Source organism: Haliotis cracherodii, unplaced genomic scaffold (genome assembly GCF_022045235.1).
Source record: "Haliotis cracherodii isolate W230 unplaced genomic scaffold, xgHalCrac1.p SCAF_16, whole genome shotgun sequence".
Taxonomy (NCBI): Eukaryota; Metazoa; Mollusca; class Gastropoda; order Lepetellida; family Haliotidae; genus Haliotis; species Haliotis cracherodii.
In genome coordinates this window covers 24,293,635-24,317,500 of record NW_027266271.1, presented here as the reverse complement: position 1 = coordinate 24,317,500, position 23,866 = coordinate 24,293,635, and the positions used below count along the sequence as shown (strand labels likewise).

At 38.8% G+C, this 23,866-nt stretch overlaps 2 protein-coding genes across 2 annotated transcripts in view; one reads left to right on the top strand and one right to left on the bottom strand.

Moving 5' to 3' along the window:
* Positions 1-6,656, bottom strand: part of LOC139463503 (GTP-binding protein Rheb-like) — a 15,686-nt gene extending 9,030 nt beyond the window's left edge. Inside the window, exons 1-4 of the mRNA XM_071244773.1 lie at positions 6,489-6,656; positions 4,020-4,091; positions 2,613-2,680; positions 232-314 (exon numbers count right to left, since the gene is read on the bottom strand). Coding sequence (XP_071100874.1) covers positions 232-314; positions 2,613-2,680; positions 4,020-4,091; positions 6,489-6,537 — 272 coding nt within the window. The 5' untranslated portion in view covers positions 6,538-6,656. The remainder of the gene's footprint in view (positions 1-231; positions 315-2,612; positions 2,681-4,019; positions 4,092-6,488) is intronic.
* A 222-nt stretch (positions 6,657-6,878) lies between these two features.
* LOC139463501 (nuclear envelope integral membrane protein 1-like) lies at positions 6,879-23,414 on the top strand. Its single transcript, XM_071244772.1, has 8 exons — positions 6,879-7,000; positions 10,819-10,949; positions 11,299-11,506; positions 13,524-13,596; positions 14,710-14,803; positions 15,673-16,019; positions 20,318-20,479; positions 22,932-23,414. Exons 1-8 carry the CDS (start codon positions 6,919-6,921, stop codon positions 23,071-23,073), a joined length of 1,239 nt encoding a protein of 412 aa, XP_071100873.1. The 5' UTR covers positions 6,879-6,918; the 3' UTR covers positions 23,074-23,414.
* The last annotated feature ends 452 nt before the right edge of the window (positions 23,415-23,866 follow it).

The window sequence follows — 23,866 nt, the reverse complement described above, 5'->3', positions numbered from 1 at the left end:
TTCAATTTTGAGACTTACCAAAATGTAACAATGAGTGATTTACAGATGTATGAACTTTGCAACTTGTAAGAAAAAACTATTTTCATTGACCAAATTATTATTATTGACCAAATCGATGTGCATTATGCAAGACCACTTACCTCATCACCTTGATTCCAGGACTCAGATCTACATATGTTATGACACACGGCACTGGTAAGTATTATAACAAAGCCGTGTTGCTGCACTGACCTTTTCTGTGAGTTTGTTGAGTAAACCAGGACGTAGCCATCAATGTTGACATAGTAAGACTGAGGAGGTAGAGAGTATTCATCCTGTTCAAAGAAGACAAAAAATAACAATAACATGAGAACTCTTGGACAAAGACATGTACAATAGTGATGGTCTTATTAGAACAAAATGTGTGCAAACAAATTGTTATCGGTACTATTTTAGCCTGAGCATCACACGTACTCATAGCTATCAGTACTATTTTAGCCTGAGTATCACACGTACTCATTGCTATCAGTACTATTTTAGCCTGAGTATCACACGTACTCATAGCTATCAGTACTATTTTAGCCTGAGTATCACACGTACTCATTGCTATCAGTACTATTTTAGCCTGAGCATCACACTTACTCATTGCTATCAGTACTATTTTAGCCTGAGTATCACACGTACTCATTGCTATCAGTACTATTTTAGCCTGAGCATCACACTTACTCATTGCTATCAGTACTATTTTAGCCTGAGTATCACACGTACTCATTGCTATCAGTACTATTTTAGCCTGAGTATCACACGTACTCATTGCTATCAGTACTATTTTAGCCTGAGTATCACACTTACTCATAGCTATCAGTACTATTTTACCCTGAGTATCACACTTACTCATTGCTATCAGTACTATTTTAGCCTGAGCATCACACTTACTCATTGCTATCAGTACTATTTTAGCCTGAACAACACACTTACTCATTGCTATCAGTACTATTTTAGCCTGAGCATCACACTTACTCATTGCTATCAGTACTATTTTAGCCTGAGCATCACACTTACTCATTGCTATCAGTACTATTTTAGCCTGAGCATCACACTTACTCATTGCTATCAGTACTATTTTAGCCTGAGCATCACACTTACTCATTGCTATCAGTACTATTTTAGCCTGAGTATCACACGTACTCATTGCTATCAGTACTATTTTAGCCTGAGCATCACACTTACTCATTGCTATCAGTACTATTTTAGCCTGAGCATCACACTTACTCATTGCTATCAGTACTATTTTAGCCTGAACATCACACTTACTCATGCTATCAGTATTATTTTAGCCTGAGCATCACACTTACTCATTGCTATCAGTACTATTTTAGCCTGAGCATCAAACTTACTCATTGCTATCAGTACTATCTTAGCCTGAGCATCACACTTACTCATTGCTATCAGTACTATTTTAGCCTGAACATCACACTTACTCATTGATATCAGTACTATTTTAGCCTGAGCATCACACTTACTCATTGCTATCAGTACTATTTTAGCCTGAACATCACACTTACTCATGCTATCAGTATTATTTTAGCCTGAGCATCACACTTACTCATTACTAACAGTATTATTTTAGCCTAAGCATCACACTTACTCATGTTATCAGTACTATTTTAGCCTGAACATCACATTTACTCATTTATTAACTCTCAACACGCTTGACTACCAAGCATGGTCTACAACAAGACCACAGAGGCGGTCTTGTTAGTCCTTCGTCCGCCCGTAGAGCAGAAGGTCTGGGGTTCGATCCCTGGCCACGCCATACCAATAAACGTTAAAAGATGGTACTTGTTGTTACCCTGTCTGGCGCTAGGCATTAAGGGGATAAAACAATGACAGATCGGCCCAGAGTCAGTATACTGTGTCTGACAGGGGTATTCATGTTAAACTGCGGCATGGTATCTCAGTGAGCTAGCACTATAAATCGGAATCAGTCCAGACTAGTACAAGCAGCCACACACACACAGACAGACAGACATACATACATACATACATACATACATACATACATACATACATACATACATACATACATACATACATACATACATACATACATACATACAGACAGACAGACAGACAGACAGACAGACACACCACACAGACACATGTGCATGTATGTCGCTATATAAGTGCAATAATCTTGGACGCAACGTTAAACCCATTTCACCTCACCTCAGCTTGACTGACACAGGAATGTGACCTTCTGGACGACCTAAGCATTCACAGGTAACTATGTTTTCTAGCTTCCTTTCTTGGCACAACATTTCAGTTACCTTGCCGTTTGGAAGCCTTCCCATAATCATGTTTCAAAAACTGGCTTCACATCTGCTGTAGAATTCACATTGATGTTTTTGCTAGCAATCAAGAAATTTCAGTATTTCCCCTCTGAAACAGACCTTGAGTTTAAGATGTTCATGTTCGAGGACACTGACTTTTTGTAATCCAAAATGTCCAAAGTGTTTTATTCAAATTTGTTAATAAAACAGAAGACTGTTGATCAAAATGTATCAAATATTGATAACATCACGAAAATATCCTAATAATAAAGAAATGCCATTTGTCACCAGCAAACTTACCTGACCAGCAGTGTCCACAAGCTGAAGGGCAAACTCCTGGCCTCGAATCGTTATCATTTTCTGAAAAGCTGCAACAAAATGTGTGCGATAAATGTCAGTGAACACATAATCATTGTAAGATTTGTAATAATCATTGTAAGATTTGTAATAATCATAGTCATCCTGATCGTGACAGTGTTTCGAAGAGCAGTTTCCTGAGCTGCAAATTGCCTTTGATTCTAGATCTCATAACCTTGAAATGATTACCCAGATAAGGGATTTATCTTGATCTACATAGAGGCCAAAACCATGCCCCAAATCTGCAGCAAATGTCAGTAAAACTTCCCAAACTGGAAGTAAACATTTCCCAAATCATGCTGTTATAGTTGTAACTAATGTTAAGGCTTTGTAAGTTGGCTTGTATTTCACTGACAGCAGGACCAATACAGAGGAAGGGGCTTTAAGGATTAGCATTCCATGCAATGTTATATTCAATGTTAAATTCAATGTTAAAATACCTCTGAATTTAGGAAAATAGGAAACTTTAAAATAAATCCAAATTTGACAAAAATACTGAATTTCCTAATTTGCCAGCCAAGGGCACTCAGTTTGGAATTGTAGATAAATCTATGCAGATTTAACATACTATGACATGCAGGACCATGGGGCCCATAGTTTTTGACGACCAATGAAGAAGGACCCCTGGCTGTCAAACACCATATTCCCTATTGTACTACCCATAAGGTTAGAAATAACCAAGTTAAAAAAATAGTAAGTGCAAATATCACTTCATGAGCACCAGTGTATTGTTTGCGCCATGTGGACTGCATTGTTGACGTCCTTTGACTCTTATTGTGACGTAAGGTCAGAATGACGTCACACTAGAAACGACGTCATACCTGGAGATTATTGACATCATTCGACAATTGTGGTTTTCTAAGATGGCAGTCATGATCAGTGCATTTTTCTAAAGGGAAATGCAAAAGAATTAAGAAATAATGGGTAATAAAGAAATTATTATACTTGGATGTGTGTTACACTGATTTTACAAAACTTGTGTAAGAATTCACGTATAACCATCGCTTTCGCTCAGGAAATAAAAAGATTTTGTAACATCAGATTGACACACATGCTCACATAATAATCTCTATAAATGTAATGTTTGCACAGCAACTGAAATGAGTAGGGAGTGAGTATGGTTTTACGCCGCTTTTAGCAATATTCCAGCTAAATCAGGGCGGGGGACACCAGAAATGGGCTTCACACATTGTACCCATGCCGGGAATCGAACCCAGGTCTTCGGCGTGACGAGCGAATTCTTTAACCACTGGGCTACCTGAACGCCCCTAAATGAAATGAATAATGAGAAATGTAATTAATATGGTTAACAATGGTTAATAGAATATTTGTGTTTCTAATTTTACTTACTGTTTTCAATAGTTGGGTCATATGAGTCGACAAAATGGTTCTCCACAAACTGGATTGTTAATGACGATTTACCTGAAATAAACCATCAGTGATAAATACATATTTCATGTGATATTTTCAAGTTGCTCTGACTTGCTGGAGACAATTACCCTAACTGGGTCATAGGTAGATCGCAACAATTCAACGAGGTATTGGTCCATCAAGACACTTTGTTTCATGATTCATGAATCTTATCATAAAAAGATCTTTAAACAAATAATACATGATATAATTAGGAAATCTTTCAAAAGTAAAATGCTTATATAACAAGGTGGAGTATACTTCTCATGTCACTGGTCTTTAAAATGTCAAATGTCTATGAAGTGTGTCTTGGTTAGAATCCTCTAGTAATTTTGATGATGTTGATGATGGAATATGGCAATACAGTGTTCCCTCGTTATTGCACGCTTCAATAAAGCGCTAACTCGGTTATAGCATGCGGTAAAGTATGGCTCCCAAAATTTACCAACGTTTTTAACAGACTCAAGTATTCCAATGACACAATGTTTCCCCCATCTCAGAATACATTATCAGCTGATCACCGCGATCACATAACACCGGAAATACCAGTCAACAAATCCGAAGTCAACAAATCCGAACTGAAGTACGCAATTTAATCCTATTATTATAATATCTTGTTTATTATTTATCATGTTTATCTGGACTAATGTTTGCAATATATTTTGTCAATTATATTCAAAATTTCATTCAATAGCCGAGTGCTATTTCGAGCTTAGTTTATGAGAAAACACACACAGTAATCTTAATCTCTGTATATAAAACAATGCCTTGGAGAGCAGAAAATATATTTTGAATGGTAAATGATCATGTCCAGCGATGTTTTATATAAATTTCATACTTTTATTGACCAAGTTTGTTATATACCTGTTTATGCACCTGAATTCGCTGAAGGGATATGATGTGTTTTTTTGAAAGCGCATATTAATACTCAATAAATCTTTTTTTACACAATGAATCATAAACAACTTCTATTCTAATCTTTTTTTAAACTCTGAAACGTGCAACGTAGATCGTGTTAGGTAGGCACAGCATATACTGTTTTGTTGGTCATCTACCACCTTCGACTAGACCTCCGTTAAACCACTGATCATCTATAACGCTCATCACTTATTTCGACCCTGAAGGTAGCGTTGTAGCGAGGGATCACTGTATAACATTGCTTACATTACATCAGTCCAATTACACACAATGCATTGTGCATTATGTTATGACTATATCATGCTTATTGTTGAGACACCATGAATATTAATGGCATCAAAACAATACATATCATTACAGTATCTAGTCATTGCTAGGTTAATGCGTAGTAAATTTTATACTGTAAAGGGGTCACGGGTGGCCTAGTTGTCTGAGGTACCGCAATTCGCTGTGCAGAGTTGCGTCCCTTGGGCACACCAGACACCTATGATTACAATCGTGGAATAGCCCTGATTATCAGGTTTCTAAGTGTGTCAGGACTATACTGATGCAGTGGGGTTTTACAAAAGTGGTAAACGTCCAAGACCTGCATCATTTGAGGCTTTCCTCCCACATCAAGCTGACACACTGTGACATAACTGGAATACTGTTTAAAATTAAAGCTGCATTAAACCCAACGAACTCACTCTCACTGTAAAAGTAGATGTAAAAGGTAGGCAAAACTGACTGTCCTTTGGCAAATTTGTAATAACCTTATTTTGTACATCAATAATTGGAGCACATTAAGAATTCAGCATAACAACTTCTAAGATATTTCATTTCTGACTAAATGGAGTAAGTAAAAGTGAAGTTCTATGACAATTTCGTGTTGCCAAATTATTTGATACTAAACCATTTCATCCTGCTCTCTTTATGTTTCTGTGTATATATATATGTCATGTAATGTGATGTATATGCACCTCTCATTACTTGGTTGTAGTCACTCCAGCGTGATAACAGTGTAAGAATATACATTGAAACGTCAGAACCAGAATTTGTTATCCGTAAAGTTGTATGTGTTTCTAATAGTACATATTTTGAAATATGACCTTGACTTTTCTTATCATTAAATATGATCAACAATAAGTTTCATGTTGTAAGTAATAACAATAACACACTGCTCATTCATATTTTTTGGCATGTAGATCATGTTTTTGGATGAATGCCAACACTGCCACCTCGTCCCCACTTACATGTCCCAAATACCTCACACAATATCATGACGGTGAAGATGTTTTCTGGTTCCTGTCATTGTCCATGCATGTCTAAAAGTATTGCATACATGTTGCCAACGCATTTTTTCCCATTGTCCATTCCGATCATTTCCTAGGTAGATCTGTGAAGTTTGATGTATAGATTTACTACAGAATCCAGGTCAGGAAAACAGCATGATCTTACTGCACTTGTAAACAAGGTGGCCAACATTAATAAATCTTAAAAAATGACAATTACCAACAGATCTGTAGCCCATAATGGCTATTCGTCTTTGCTTGGGGGGCATTTTGGTAGACCCTTTCCACTAAACCATCCGTTCAAAGTCAAGAAAACAATAAAAAATAACTCAATATTGTCTGTGACTGGATTTTTGATGCCGGAAGTCGAACTCTTCCGTTGGAGGAAGACAAATTATCATTAACCTCTAAAATAATGTCTGAACATGTTCTTGTTTTATAACGCACGGTTGTACGAATAAACTATGATGATTTAAACATAAATACCATTTACTGTTCCATATGGATAAGCTTTCTATGCCAATTCCGTATTTTTACACTGGCGGCTGTTTGATTGAAAAACTCACGATTTGGGGGTTTAGAGATTATCAATAATGGCGCTCAACTCGAGTGTAGGAGCAGTGAAATTTCTTCTCTTATTTATATTTTGCATGCTAACTTTTAAAGTTAGCATGCAACGTCAGGACTGGTTAAATGAGTGTCAAACAGCGATGCATAACAGTCAAAAAGAATGTAAGAATAACCGTTCTTTCCGTAACAGTGTTTTAAAAGAAAGTTGTTGTGTTTACAGATTAGGTTAGAACCCGAGATTTTAGTCGACGCCCAGTGTCCAAATCATGTGAAATTGTTGTAGCAATTTTATACTTGCCGTCTAAATGTCAATTACGTGTCTAATAGGCCATGTTAGCTAGTGCATAATGTATATAGTACTCATACAATGTCGATGTGTTATTTATCCACACTGAAACTTAAAGGGGCACTGATCTAACGCCATTCCCCGGACTGGTTGTTGCCTTTGTTATTGTTTTTTCCCCCGTGAGTACCCGGATTATACGCAAGGCAACTGAGCGTGACCAGAGACTGGGCTACCGTCTGCAAGGACAGCTAAATAAACTTGGAGGCTGGAGGCAATATTTGTTTTACGAATTTTTGCATAAACACTGATTGGTTAACTGTGATCTATAAAGAATCGACAAAGGGCGCATGTTAAATAATTTCTTCAGCCTAAACAAACAGACAAAAAGAACGGCGGAGCTCATCGGAAGTCGTCATTTGGAAATACCCCAGATGGTTATAGTTTAATACTAAAAAAAGTATCCATGCAGTGAAAGCATTTTCGGATTTCGGATTGTGTAATACGATTACTACTCCCTTGTTGTCATACACGTTTTCTCGTATAACCCTACACTTGTGTATTTGTCGTCATTCACTTGATGCTCAGTTAATGAATTTATTACAGGTACAATTAGTGGTAGCACCACTTAGATTACCTGACAAAGGTTCTCATTTGGCATTTATTGTGTCTGGGGTAATTATTCAATCTAAATCCAGGTTTGAAGTGAGGTTATGTAATATGCACGTGGCAGCCCAGCAAGAGATGAATGATCAGTTGATTTACTCTTTTTTGTAAATCAACGGATCGTTCCTAGTCATCAAAGGATTAACAGAAAATACGTTGATTGATTAACCACTGTTATCTTGCACAGTGGATATGTCAAAAGTGTGTGTTTACATGTCTAGGTTTACTAAAACAAAGGGAATACACTCATATCATGGCGTGAAGTGCCGATGTAAAAACAACATACAATTTGTTCAAAGGGTTAACTGATAATACGTTGATTGGTTGCTCATTGTTATCAAACTCAATGGATTTTTTAGGAACCGTCGACGTAATGAAAATAGTTGTCACGTGGCATTTCTCAGCCGACCCTTGAGACTTGACACCCGAAACGATATATATCTTTTAGAATATTTGATAGTTACAGAGACACGTGACATCGAATAAGTTATTTTGTATAGCTGCAGACGAGTGGGATATTATTCCTTTGTGTGGATATTCACGGATACATTCCTCGAATAAGGAAGCTGCCTATTTATACACATAAATTTGGTAAGTTGTAATTATGGTATTTGCATTTTGTTTTCCTTCATTTGAACCGATTCGTTCTTGTTTTTCTACGTCTTGGTTGGGAAATTCTTCAATGCGCGATAGACGTTGTTTTCACAGGTCATTTCCTTTGTAAGCGTGTATAGATTACCGTCAATTTGTAAAATGTGATTCTCTCAGGCAATTTTTAAAATGTGTAAATATTTCAGTCATTTTGACTAAAAAATCTGTCCAGATTGATTAAGACGATCAAAAGGGCCTACAAACATCACGACAGATTATTATGTAGGATTAGAAGCCAAACAACATAGAAATGTACTTTTCAACGTAACATTTTCAGTCTCTTGGTGATGACATTAAACATCAAAATGTTTGGAATTCGTTATCATAATAATACAGATGGAAATGTTTTTCAGTCACTTTGTAAAATAACTGAATATTTAGACGTTTAATAACTATGTTACACATTTTGACAGTAAAAAAATATACACACTATAAAAAAAGCAATGCTCAGGTGAAATATTTACTTTGTGTTGCAAGTCAAAATAATGTAAACGAAAATCGCAAAATTACCAAGCCAGTGATTTATCAAAACTTCGTCACCATTACCGATGCTACCCACAAAGATGCCTACATTTCCTTATTATCTCGAAAACTGTATTTCATTTTGTTGATCAATGTGACCATACGCTCTTATTACTACCGGTATCCATAAAAGTGACTAATGCGCTTACGAATGGCGCAACAGAGGTCGCGAGCTAGTCTAGATTTCTGCTCTACATCCGGGTACTCGCTGGGAAAAAACAATAACAAAGGCAACAACCAGTCCCGGGGAATTGCGTTAGATCAGTGCCCCTTTAAAGTCTTGGTCAGGCTCTATTCAGCAAACCATGTATCAAACCTGACGTCTCCCAAGAACTTCAGTTGGAGAGCGAAATCAATCGTGATGAAAACGTCCATTATAATCCATGCAGACTCTTTGTGTTGACTATGGTGTACAAGTGTAGGCCTAAACGAATATGCGTATGGGATACTTCATAAAAAATCTTGTTTTGTGTCTACCTTTTGAGCAGAGTTAGAAATTGGCACTACTCCTATAGTCCATGCCAATCTGTCCAATAGTTAAGGTATCACAAGGACGAGTAGAAATTTGCCAATTTTAAGGGTTTTTCTATATGTTATCATTGTAAGGACTAGTTGACTACAACTGTTAGTTTCTACCCCTGTTGAGTGAGTGAGTTGGGTTTAAAACCGCTTTTAACAGTATTCCAGTTATATTGCGGCATGTCAGCTTAATGTAGGAGGAAAGCCCGAAATGATGCAGATTTCAGATATTAACCACTTCAATGAAACCCATGGGCACGGATATGGTGCTGACAAACCTAGAAACATAAACAACGTTTTGAGAAGGACTATATTATTTGTTGTTTGATTGTTTGTTCAGGGAGTTGTTTTCGTAGTCTTTTTCCATTGATTAGCAATATTTTGGAATATGTACATCATACATGCTATATTATATATCAGAAATGTGTTATTGTAGTTAAACAACAAATCATCATTAGTATAAATTTAATTGGGAGTAGTGCACTTTACCAGGCGCTATTTTTCAGATCCAATTCGCACTGTGGGGGCTCACCGGCTTGGCTAATTAATGCGTTAATTAGCTGACGCTCTACCACTGGACCACGAGCACTCTACATGTAATCAATGCTCGTTTAATGGGTCATTAGCACCTCATTAACAAGCATGCATAATTCAGAAAACAAGGAATTTAATATTTATTTCTTAATGAACTTAATCTTATTTTCTGTGCAAAATCATCTCTCAGGGAAGAAAGGAATGTCAAGAGCACCTTTGCCGTATTTAGAGGAGATGTACGTGTGATAAATTGACAGTCATATGGATAGATCATTAGATGAATGCACAGTACAGACTGTCCTTATGTGTCCTAAGCTTCTAATACTACATGTAAGATAAATGGATTTGCGAAGCTATCATCTCAAAACAAAAAATAATGAATTATGAATGCGAGTTTCTCAAGTTAAGGAACCTTTATCGTGCTGTCTCACAGAATCTCTTTATGCATCCGTCCAAAATGTTCCTATGGCAGAGGCAGTACGAGGGAATTTATTATTCTTAATGTAAATTGGTTTGGATAGTGTGCAAGTCTACTATCAGTGTTATTCTCCATTAAAAAAACTTTGTTGGAAACTCAAACTGAATCCTTTTCCAGATTGGTTTAGCACAGTACTTCAAATAGAACACTTACAGCATTATGAACAATGATAAAGAAATATTAGTTCAAACTCTACTCATCATCATAAATCTGTTATACTTTTTATCATCAGTCGAAATTTAGAAGTTCAAATAAATATTTTTTTTAAAATACTTATGAAATACTTATGAGATCCTGATGCTTATGAAATGGCATGATATATTCCAGGTTACGTGTTGGGAGAGAAAGATGCTAAACTTAATGTGGAGAAGAGTAAGAATGTATTGGAACAACGACTGTTTGTCTTCTGTCATCAAGGTTACAAAAAGGAGTGGTACAGACTCTGGCTGAATCCTAAGGTAAACCGAATCAGGGACCACATCACATGATCATGTCTTAGTATGATGGTTGACGAGATACATGATTTTCCTGTATACTGTTGAATATATGGAGTGAAACATGGTGCTCAACGAATAGGAGGCCTTCAACCATGTCAATTCTTTAGATGGTTTTGGAGCAGAGATAATGAGTTATTGCTTACCTACTAACACGAGCATGTTGAACTATTATCACTTCAAAACTTGTATTTCATTGCATTCATCTATATATTAGCAGAATTTAAATAAGAACTTTGTCTCAAAGTTATGTTTGTTATAAGTTACAAGTTTGAAAAAGTAGATTTGTTCATAACAGCTGTGGTGATTCCAGATCCGAGTCCTGGAGTCTGAGCTGCACCAGGAGTTTCATTTTGTGTATGGTGACAACTTTACCGATGTGAAGGAGCGCTACAAGTCCAGCTACATCAGTCTGTGGAACTGGTGGAGAATTAAGGAAGAGTTCTCTTTCTTACCTTTCAATGTAAGCTGTCTTGGCATTGCCTCTGACAAGAATTACACAGTTGAGTTCAAAATAAAGAGTAAGTATGTTTTTTTTGAAAAAAGTATTTTTAAATGTCTTCCTAATCACCAGCTATTTTGTCCTAGTGAATGTGAACATGGTGAATAATAGAAGGTTTTCCAACTGCCTGAGGTGATTATTTATTTATTCACTCACTGTCTTATGAGTTATGTTTAGCAAGTTGTCAGAGCATGCTATTTTTTAAAGTTATTTTCATGCTTCAGTTAGCAGGTTTAACTCTGAAGCCACAGATGGCTGAGAGACCTGTGAGGAGCCATGTCTAGCTTATACAGAGTTGCCTCCCTTATCTACTTTAGGCCCAAGCTCCTTCCCAGCGCGTGACACCTTTGTTACACTCTCGGTAACATCGCTGCCACCAGTGTGGGTGCGGCCATTACAAGAATCTTGATATTTGCCCTCAACCCCATATGTAGTAACGTTTATACTTTTGTTTATGTCTTTGGGAATGCCATCATATTTCAATTTGAAAAGGTTTAGGACTGACCATGTTTTCCAGACTTTGTTGTTTTGATAATCAGATTGGTTTGAGATTGCAGACTAACGGAAAATCAACCAACTTCTCCCATACATTCTTACTATATCAATAACACGATAGTTTTAATGAAAGATAAATTCAAATTGACAAACGAAGAAAGTAATTTAGCATCGATAAGTGTATTCGGCGTCACGACAGTCGTCACTTTTTTGTAAACATAACGGTCATTCGGTTTCGAGTTCAACTCCAAGCATGGTTGTGGCCATCTATTCACAGTGGGGAGTTTTGACTGGTGGCAGCGATAGTATAGAGAGCTCTGGGAATGTACTATCGCTGTGAGGAGCTTGCTTTAGGCCCAGGCTCCTTCCCAGAGCCTGACTCTTTGTTACCCTCCCATTGTGATCACTGCCTCCATTGTGCAAAAGGCCATTACAAGAATCTTGAAATTTATCCCCAAACCCCTAATGTAGTGACATTTATGTGTGTGTGTATGTCTTTGGGAATGCTGTTATTGTTAATTGGGAAAGGCTTTTTAAGACTAATTTTATATTTCACAGATGAATTTCACTTCATTTAATCAGATTGGATTAAGATTGTAGACTAATGGAAAATCACTTAACTTCTACCATTCATTCTCACTATATTATTTACATGATAGTTGAAATGAAATAGAACTTCAAATTGACAAACCAAACAATTTAGCTGAGTGAAGTGGCTTCAGCATCACAATAATCATTGCTTGTTTGTAAACATAACCATGATAGTAGGCCTGGGATGGATAACTCGGTACAAGGGTCGGGTGGGTACTGAGAAGGACCCGGGTACCCACAGGACTACCCAGACCCGTGGCTTGTCACGTGATATCTTGTACAATGACATTAACAATGGAACTCCATGGTTAAACTTTGAGTGAGTGAGTGAGTGTTGTTTTACGCTGCGTTTAGCAATATTCCAGCAATGTTACAGCGGGGTACACCAGAAATGGGCTTTTACTCATGTGGGGAATCAAACCTAGGTCTTCCGTGTTACAAGCGAACCATTTACCCACTAGGCTACGCAATCGCCCCTACACTTAGCACACATTCCTTCTGACTTTCAGGTTTGAGTAAATATAACACTTCAGTCAACTTCAGTGTATGCATGATCAGATCATTTTATACATGTATCTGAACAGGTTTTGCCAAGGGTCTAATAAGACAATTCCCAATCAGACAATTTGTACACAACTCTGTTGACCTACAGCAGTACCCGGGTAGGGTCAAATAATAGGGGGTCTGTTACTGTGAAGATCATCTTGTAAGCCAGGATCCAGTTTGCGGGTTCAATTCCCATTTATATCCCAGTAATGATCCTGAGTTTGTTAGCACCAAACCGTGCTTGTGGGTTTTAACATGTACCTTATGATGTGATGAATTCTGACTGAAATACTGTTCGACGCTGTGTTAGACCCAAATCACTCACTCACTATGCAGTGACCTTGAGTCATCTAAATGATGTTAACAAAGGTTTTGGGTCTAATTTTTCTTTTTCTACAATGCAGATCCTGAATTATGGTTTGTCTTCTTTGTTGGCCTTGGCATTGTCATCTTCTTCTATGCCAAATCCTGGAGCAGGTAATGTGCAGTGTTATCAACATCATGATGAACTTGATAAAACTTGTAACATGTTGCAATGAATATTTTCCATTACATCACATCGGGGGCATGGGTGGCCTAGTCGTCTAAGGCGCTGCCATTCGCTGTGCAGAGTTGCATCCTTGGGCACTAGGGGTGAAACAATGCTCTGGTGCATCATGAATTTTCATGCGATGATACTATGCAGGATATATTTTTTTCTGTATCGATACAAGAAGATACACTTGCTTAAATATATTACTTACTACTTGTTTAATGACCCCCATCTCCCAGTCCAGCATTTATGTAAGTAAAATATGGTAAAATGTGTTGTAATTGGCTTTTCAAGTTCACTATTAAAGATGGCTGCTACAAACATGTCTAGCTAGCTTTTCCTTTGGAACCTACTCTGAAATATTTATCAAGAAGTTTCCATGTGATTTGACGTAAATATGCGCATTGTAATATAGGTATAATATCAGAGTTTTGAATGTTGGAGACTTGCATCACTTCGGTTTTTCTCCGACATTAAGCTGACATGCCCTGATTTGACTTGAATACTGTTCAAAGCAGCGTTAAACCCAACTCACTCACTCACTCACTCCCCGGCGGCGTCATACCAAAATACATTAAAAGATGGTACTTGTTGTTACCCTGTCTGGTGCTCGGCATAAAGGGGCTAAAACCAGGACCGGTTGACTAAGAGTCAGTATACTGTGTCTGAGTGGGGTATTCATGTTAAACTGCAGCATGGTATCTCAGTGAGCTAGCACTATAAATCGGCATTAGTCCGGACTAGTACAAGCAGCCACACACACACACACACACACACACACACACACACACATGTGCATGCACCTCGCTATAAGTGCAATAATTTGGGATGCGACGTTAAACCCATGCTTGATTCTGCATTACCCCAACACCATTAGTTGTACAAAAATAATAATTGTTCTTTTCAATGCCTTACCTTCCATAATATTATGCTATTGGTTTTGTTCAAGCTGTTAATGAGTCTTGTTCATTAAGTAATGTACAGAGTAGTCATTGTGCACTGTTGTGGTGTCATACTTGTTTGAGGAATGTAAATGTAATTCTTTTTGTAATTTTCAGAAATGTGGCCCTTCACTATGGTACTGGTATATCAGTGGGCGTGTTTGCCTCACTTCTCATCGTTGTCTTCATCCTTAACAGATTTATGCCACAGGTATGTGTACCAGATGATAGTCAGTCTCAATACTGGCCAGACAAGCTTGGTAGTCAAAACAGTACTGGCTAGACAGGCTTGGTAGTCAAAATAGTACAGGCCAGACAGGCTTAGTAGTCATAAAAGTACTAGCTAGACAATACAGACTTGACAGACTTGGTAGTCACAATAGTGCTGGATATATAGACAGGGTTGGTAGTCATGTTGGTACAGGCTAGACAGACTTGGTAGTCAAAATAGTACAGGCCAGATAGGCTTGGCAGTCAAGATAGTACTGGCTAGATAGGCTTGGTAGTCAAAACAGTACTGGCTAGACAGGCTTGGCAGTCAAAATAGTACAGGCCAGATAGGCTTGGTAGTCAAAACAGTACTGGCTAGACAGGCTTGGTAGTCAAAACAGTACTGCCTGGACAGGCTTGGTAGTCAAAACAGGACTGGCTGGACAGGCTTGGTAGTAAAAACAGTACTGGCTAGACAGGCTTGGTAGTAAAAACAATACAGGCGAGACAGGCTTGGTAAGGCAAGGGTGGAAACTGGACTTTTAAAGTCAGTTAACTCTCTTGCCTCAGGAAGATGGAAGAGTGAAGAACTATTGTCATAGAAGTCTATATGGAGAAACAGGCATTCATTTATTGAATATAATGTCCCAGTCTTCAAATCTATGACATTTCAATTTTCTTCTATATTTTCGCAAAAACCAAGAGGACCAGAAAGGAGGAATTTTGAACATGTGATCATGATGATGACCTCATGTAATTTCAGATTTCTCTATGGCATCATGATCGGCAACCAATTTGGGACTTAAAAATATGTTCATTTCTCCAGAACTATTTGAACGATTCAGCTAAAATGCTTTGTATTTGTTTCAGAAATTAAAGACCTTTGGGTATGCAGTCATGCTAGTGAGTGGATCAGCCTCTATGTTCATCCTTCAGACAGTGTGCAACAAATTCAATGATATCCTACAGAATCACTGGCACATTGCCCTGGGGTATGTCTTAGTCACAGGGTTTGTAAGCTTTGCAGTCGTGTACAGATACGGCCCTATCAAAGATCCAAGGTCTCTCAACTTGGTGACGTGGACATTGCAGCTTGTTGGACTGTTTTTTATATACATTGGGACACAGATTCCAGAAGCATCAATTGCAATCATCATCATTGTGCTGTCTGTGTATAACTTCCCCAGGAGAATTGTCACAGGATTCACATTATTTAGGTAAGTCTTGCAGTAGCTTCACATATGTCCCTGTTTCCTGACAAAGTAAACTTGTTCTTGTTGATTTTTTTTCTTTTGTTGATGGTTGATATTTTGTGTGATATGGAGGACCTTTTGTTCTTATGTGTTAGAAGAAAACTCTATAACTATTACGTCCTGGGGATCGTCTAATGCAGTCTGTATTATTTTGTGTTTCCAAAATCCCTCCTGCCCTGAATTTTCCATCTTCCTGAGGCAAGGGAGTCAACCGACTCCAAAATTCCAGCTTCCACCCGCGCCGAACTAGGCTGGAATATCCAGTGCCACCCGCTGCAATTACGAGTTATGCCCTTTTATGTCCCTCTTTATTGACCAATCAGATTCCACCCCTTATATCATTTGCATTTGCTTCGAACAAAATGGCACGTCCAGTCAAGATGATCAAGATCAAAATTGTAATAAAGGGTCTTACCTCGTGAAGTGCATCAAATCATGTGAGCATCTTCATTAACACATGAAAAGTTTTTAAAATATCTGAAGCGATAGAAACAAACTGTTTTAGTCCACTAGTCCTTATAATTATAATGTATAGCAAAACCCTTAAAAATGGCACATTTCTCCAAGTCCTTATCATGCTTATGATACCCAAACTGTTGGGCAGTTTGGCAAGGACTACAGGACTAGGGCCAATTTTTACGCTGATATCTGTCAACGCCCAGTTGACGGTATATTTCTTTGCAACTCCTGCAGTCGAACTAAATCTTCACGTTGAAATCCATGTTTTTTACGAACTGGATGTCAATTTCTTTACGTGATTTTGATTGGACTATGCATAAACTCGTTTTCCCCCGGCAAAATATAACTCCATTATTCCATCTTTGTTCGGCAAGGGGGGAAACTGGACTTTTACAGACAGTTAACTCCCTTACCTCGGGAAGATGGAATTTTCATTCTCACATCCAAAAAGTTTTTTGGTCTCAATTTTCCCTGCCCTTGTGGAAATTGATGCCCTCATGTGACAGGATAATCCCAGCATTACCAGCCATGAAATCCCAAGAGGAATGTCTGCCCCATAGTAGACCAACCTCACGGGACCACCACTAAATATTCATCAGTGCATTATCAAGGTTTGTTGTTTTATTGGGTCACCTCAGACCACAGGTTCTCTCCTTCAATCACAGTCGAGACACATACTGTCCCGACACTCACTCACACCCTAGCCAACCACAGTAAAGCACTATTGATAGCAAACACACCACTCGTTCCAATGACAATCGATCTATGTGGCTGTAAACAAAAGACAGAACACCAAATTAAACTCAAGACGCATCTTTATTCACTAAAGTATTTGTACAACCACAAAACTTCATTCTAAACCAGCATTATTCCAAACGGTACATGTCATCACTTCACTGCTGATACGCTGGGTTCCCACCACTGGTCCACAGCTGGTCCATGGGTACATGCGCCCAAGCGACCCTGGAGTCTGTCCACTGGGCCACTGCCCACCAGTACTGGGGTCTGCTCAACAGTCCTCTGCCTCACCAGTTAAGTTATTACCACTGGTAATCAACATGTAGAAAAGGAGCATGCTAACTTAACCACATCAGTCTGATGAAAGCACCAAGCTTGAAGCTAGTGTCTGATAAGTTAGAGATTACCTTCAGCATGTTTTGGTGTTCGCCCACACTGAATTGTATCCTTAAACAAGAACCATTAATTAACCAATTCCATTCCACTCATTTACCTGCCTGAACTAGAAATAAAGGAGATCAGTGAAACCACCTCATCTGTGTCATGATCAGATATATCCATGACATATGTTACCTCAATACTGTATGAGACCCGTGAAGATTCCGGGGTAGAATAGATCTTCAGCAACCCATGCTTGCCGTAAAAGGCGACTATGCTTGTCATAAAAGGTGACTAACGGGATCAGGTGGTCAGGCTTGATGACTTGGTTGATGCATGTCATCGGTCCCAATTGCGTGGATCGATGCTCATGATATTAATCACTGGATTGTCTGGTCCAGACTCGATTATTTACAGACTGCCGTCATATAGCTGTAATATTGCTGAGTGCGGCATTAAACAACAAACCAACCAACCCATACTGTATGACAATAGGGAAGACTTCAACTTTGAAATAGTCAGCTCTCCCTTTATCATGTTTATCATCTTATGACTGTTGCGCAAAAGTTGTTAGGTTACCACCCCCAAAGCCCCCTAAAAGAGTTAAGGTTGACATGTAGAGGACATTTCCAAATTTGACGCACCAGTGACATAAATTATGTCTGATTCAATTCCCTTACCTTTGTTTGTGATTGTGATGGGGGCCACTGATGGGGCAGGATATGCTTACCTTTTCGCAATCACCTGGTATCATCAAATGCCTCAGTGGTCTAGTGGTAGAATGTTTGCCTGGAGAGTGGAAGGTGTGGGGTTCAATCCCCGGATGCGTTATACCAAAAGACATTTAGAGATGGTACTACTTATTACCTTGCCTGGTGCTTGGCATCAAGGTGCTAAAACAAGGACTGATTGGCTTGGAGTCAGTATACTTTGTCTGAGTGGGGTATTCATTTTAAAATGTGGCATGGTATCTCAGCTAGCACTATAGAAGGGGCATTAGTACATACTAGGAAAAGGACACACCACACCACACCACACCACACCAGAACCACACCACACCACACCACTCCGCTATGCAATAATCTTGAACGCAATGTTAAACCCACGTTCACCTCACCACCACCGGGTATCATCTGGTATCATCACCGTTTTATAGTAGTTCATTGGCACATGTTCATGATATAAATGGAATTGGACAATCGACTCAGCTTTTAGCAGGGATTTCTCATGCATATCTGAAGGGTTTTGTCGCTGTTTTTCAAATTAATACTTAATATATTTTGTCTTAATCCATTTATCATGATACTGAAGGCCGAGTTTAAACTATGTGGTAGATATTTACAAGAACATTAAGAATATGTGTTATTTCTGGGAGGGGAAATATTTAGGTTCGGGCCATCAGTACAACAACAAATTTGCAGCCTTATCTTTCCCTGTCAAATTGAAATCAATTCGTTTTTGGTTGGGTTTTTTCCAAGGATGATTTTTTCAAACTTCACTCTCAAAACAGTGAAACAGAAATACTAAATTCACTCATGCCTCAGAAATCACTGTCCATCAACTTCCCATGAGCAAAAGCCAAACAGCTATTCTTTTGACAGTTACAGTCTTAGAGACGTATTAACTTCAATACAATTCCAGGAATGTTAAAACTGGAGGTCTTGATCATATACAACGGAGCCTGACAATTACAGCATCACAAATACCCTGTACAGATTATATTAGCTTCATGGGTTGATATTTATCTGTATCCATAATGCTACATGTATATATGGTAGATAGTAACGTAACTTACTTCATAAAACAGAACTCATAACAAGTGATACAAGTGACAATGTTTACTGAGGCGTTGTGTTTTCTAGTGAGGCTGGCAGGGATGAGAATCTAATAATTAATTTATTTTGGCCCTTGAAGGAATGTATTTGGTGAATTTAGAATCACAGGATTGCAATCTTGTACATTCATGTGCAAACATTTGTTTTTCCCTTATGACGTTATGTTGTCTTCTTTTGTGCTCATTCACATAGGGGGATTCAAATACATACTTAACTATAAAACATTCCGTTGTTGTATATTTATGTATCTCTTAAGTTAGTTAAGCATTTTCATGCGTTTCCCCGTGAAGATCCAGGGTAGAATAGGTGTTCAGCTACCCATGCTTGTTGATGTGACTAACGGATTGGGTTGTCAGGCTCCATGCCTGGGTTGATGCATGTCATCATCTCCCAGTTGAGTTTCCAGAGAATCCTCCTTGTAGGGCTGGGATGGGTAACTCAGGTACCTGGGTCGGGTGGGTGCTGAGTAGGACCCGGGTACCCACAGGACTACCCGGACCCGTGGTTAGTCACGTGATATATTATTTAATGGCAAAAATTATCTAGTACTCTATGGTTACACTACAAGTCACTAATGTTTGCATTTCTTTCTGACTGTGCACCCATTCCTTCTGATTTTTTATATTCAACTTCAGTGTATGAATGACCAGATTGTTTAATACATGTATCTAAATACGTTTTGCCAGGTCTATCCTAAAAATGTTCCCAATCAGACATTTTGAGACATCTCCTCAGACCTACATTGGGTACCCGGGTAGGGTCGGGTAATAGAGGGGTGGGTACCTGGGTAGTAAATTTGGACTCATCCCAGCCCTAACTCTTTGACATGTAAATGTGATGTTTGTTGTGCAGGTACAGGTTTTTCCGGCCGAAGGTTCGCCTGCTGACAGAGGATGAGTTTATTATGCAGGGTCAGGTGGAAACAGAGAAAGCCCTGGAGGAACTACGGTCCTTCTGTCAGAGCCCGGAGTGTGATTCCTGGAGAGTCATCAGTCGCTTGAAACACCCGTCCAGGTAACCATGGTAACAGTGCTGACTGACATGGAAAGCAGTTTTAACGCCAAGTGACATAGAATCTAACAGGCTTGCAGGTTATGTGTTTCACATTTAACTAAATAGAATGTACCAGACCAGAATAAGGTTTTAGTAACTGTGCCAGTGTATGCTAGACATGGAAGGTCTTTTATCTAAGTTAAATGTCAAGTAACCATACAACTGTAACCATGATAAGTGGCGCCACTGAAGGGCATCTTCCTGTGGACATTTCCAGTTTTTTGTCCACAGAAAGACATTTGAGACCAGCCTGTGATTGCTCAGACATGTTGCTTATCCCATGTATCTTTGTTTGATCTGGACATGTTAAGCCCAAGAACTTTCTTCTGAGTTTCTTGGTTGCTAGGGGCGATCAGGTAGCGGTTAAAGTGTTTGCTAATCACTCCGAAGACCCGGGTTTGATTCCCAACATGGGTACAATCTGTGAAGCCCATTTCTGGTGTCTCTCGCCATGACATTGCTGGAATATTGATAAAAGCAGTGTAAAACCATACTCACTCACTGCTAACAAAATTTGTATAGCATAATATTTGAATTATATTCTTCAAATATCTGAAAATTTTGGAAGTGTCTGAAAGTAGTGCCATTTTCACTTTCTCACATCTAACATGTCCACTGTCATTGGAGGAAAAGTTACATGTGTTAGTTACTTTCTTTAAGACTGATGTCACAGTACTATGTTACTTATCCTATCTCCCAATACCACTGAGATAGCTGAAGTCGCTCAATCAAAAGCCAAACTCTTACTCCTCAGAGGTAAAAGACCCGTGAAGATTCTGGGGTAGAATATGTCTCCACCAACCCATGCTTGTCGTAAAAGGAGATTATGCTTGTCGTAAGAGGCGACTAACGGGATCGGGTGGTCAGGCTCACTGACTTGGTTGATGCATGTCATCGATCCCAATTGCGTGGATCGATGCTCATGATGTCAATCAGTGGATTGTCTGGTCCAGACTCGATTTACAGACCATCGTCATATAGCTGGAATATTGCTGTGTGCAGCATAAAACAACAAACCAACCAACCTCAGGTAAAACAGCAAAGCCTAAAATTTACCTAAAACATATTTTGGAAGATGTTTCCGGCAAATCTCCCCAGAGGAAATCACCCAAGATTTTCAGCCCTCGTTCTTATCCAGCCTGGTGCCCTGCCCCTTTCAGCTGAGACCCTGCCTGTCCTGCAATAGTTTGCCCGTCGTTTCCCACAGTCCCTAGCCTCAGTCATCAGTGGAGGAGATGCATAACAATTATGTGGTAGGGCGGTTTTCCTGTTTGGATCTGTATCCCCTGGAGATTTGCTTGCGTATTTGCCAATCTCACTCCAGCCTCACTCATTCTCGATCCGCGACCAACATCCAACATATTGTTTATCGGGTCAGATGGAGATTTTTTTCAAGGATACTGCCATGGTCCACACCATGGAAATCAGAGTTTCAGCTAGTGCTAGCTCAAAGGTGAGGGATCGATCAATCCTCTTGGGAACCTGAGTTTGGATCCGTGATGGTTCAGTGGCTCCATGCTGGATTTATGGAGCAGTAATGTTCCTTTCCACGAATTCTACCATCTCATTTGCTGTCCATGGATGCATGAGATAGGGTGGGGAAACAGTGGGTTGGTTGAAGACACACTGCATAACCTCCATGTCAATTTGTTGAAGATGGAAGCTGTTTGTCAGGCAGTAGATGATTTGCATCTCATCTTATTGTGTATGGACAATATGGCTGTTGTCACTTGTGTCAACAAGGAGGTAGGGGATTATTACAGAAGCTGAGACATCAATTGTAGTTCTGTCACTGTCACACACTTTGAGTTTGACCAGTTGACAGACTAGGATAGATGTTTTGTTCCTGTTCGTGCCATTACTTGGTATTTGAAATGGACGGACAGCAGGAGTGTAGGCTCTTCATTTCATACACTGCGGTGAGGAAGGAACTAGGCATGTGTGTCCATATCCTGGTGGCTAGTTTGGTCAATCTTTACAGGTTGTGATATAACTGGATATAGCTGATAAGATCGGTACTCCCCAATACAGGTGCACAAAATCCAAGCAGTTTTGGCATTGATTGACATAAGCTTCATATTGGCATTAATAGACCACTTTTTCTTGTTTTTATGTCTGAGACTGTAAGGAGAGCAGATGCTCTTGGGTCCGAGCATGGCTGTTCCAGGAATCCCTAACTAAATGGTTTTGTCGTTTTACTTCTGAGGAGTATGATAAATGGTTTGGCCACTGATTGAGAAAAAACTCACTGATATTGTCTTCAATATAACATATAAAAAGGAATTACCTATGAATTCCTCATTTTAATTTTCTTGAATCAAGATTCCTGATACAGTCTGTTAATTGTGTTGAAGACATGTATACTCCGAGAATACATGTACATCAAATATATATTTGTGGCTTGTGTTTCTAGATTTGCCAAGTTTGTGGAAGGAGATTCTCACATATCTGACTCGGAACTGTTGGATCATGATTCCGTGGATTACTTCTCCCCTCCATCTGACGATATCTCCGACGCTGAATCCGAGACAGACTTCCGTCTCAGCACTCCTTAACGACTGCCATCATTAGAAATGTGTAATATTTTCTGTATCAAACAGTGTGATCTATCATTTAGGGTCTGAGCACCTTCAGTCATGTAGAGGTCATTCTGCTACAGTATATTTGAGTTATGGTGTATAATATTCCCGAAGAAGTGTGTATACAACCTTGTGTAGTCATGCTTGCAAAAAAGGGATTAATCTAGGTCAATAGGTGTTCTTAGAGGCCGATATTTGACCCCAGGTCTACAGCAAACATCAGGAAATATTTCCCAATCAATATTAAATCAGAGCATTACCGGTATGATAACTAATATTTCAGCCTTGCAAATGTGACCTTTTTTATTTCAATGAATAACAACAACAACAACAAAGAGAAAAGAATGAAATAACTTCATTGTATCATTGTTGATGTACGTTATATCATTTGATGCAGTGTTAAAGTAAGAAAATGAGGTCTTTAATAAATTTATATCTGCCAAAGGTCCTGTTTATAGATCCTAGATAAGTCCCTGGCATCTTACTTCTTACTGTATCTTTCTGAAAGGTTGGTTATTTATCTTTTACTTTAAAGAACAAAAAGTTAGAGAGTTTGTTTGTATCATCATCATCATCATCATCATCATCACATTTTCAACTCCGATGACAATGAGTGACTGGGAGTAAGTGAGACACAAGCTATGATATGCCTGGTGCTTACGATCAACCAAAAAACACAGATGAATCTGATCTCTTTGTTATCATGTCTAGTCAGACTTGTCATATGTCTTGATTTATAGATTTCATTTTGAAAAATCCTGATTGGAAG

Excerpts from the sequence above, each read along its gene's own strand:
- LOC139463501 (XM_071244772.1), top strand. The coding sequence starts at position 6,919 with ATGCTAACTTTTAAAGTTAGCATGCAACGTCAGGACTGGTTAAATGAG. Across the intron at positions 11,507-13,523 it reads AGTTGAGTTCAAAATAAAGA|ATCCTGAATTATGGTTTGTC; the intron begins GTAAGTATGTTT and ends TCTACAATGCAG. Across the intron at positions 14,804-15,672 it reads TTAACAGATTTATGCCACAG|AAATTAAAGACCTTTGGGTA; the intron begins GTATGTGTACCA and ends TATTTGTTTCAG.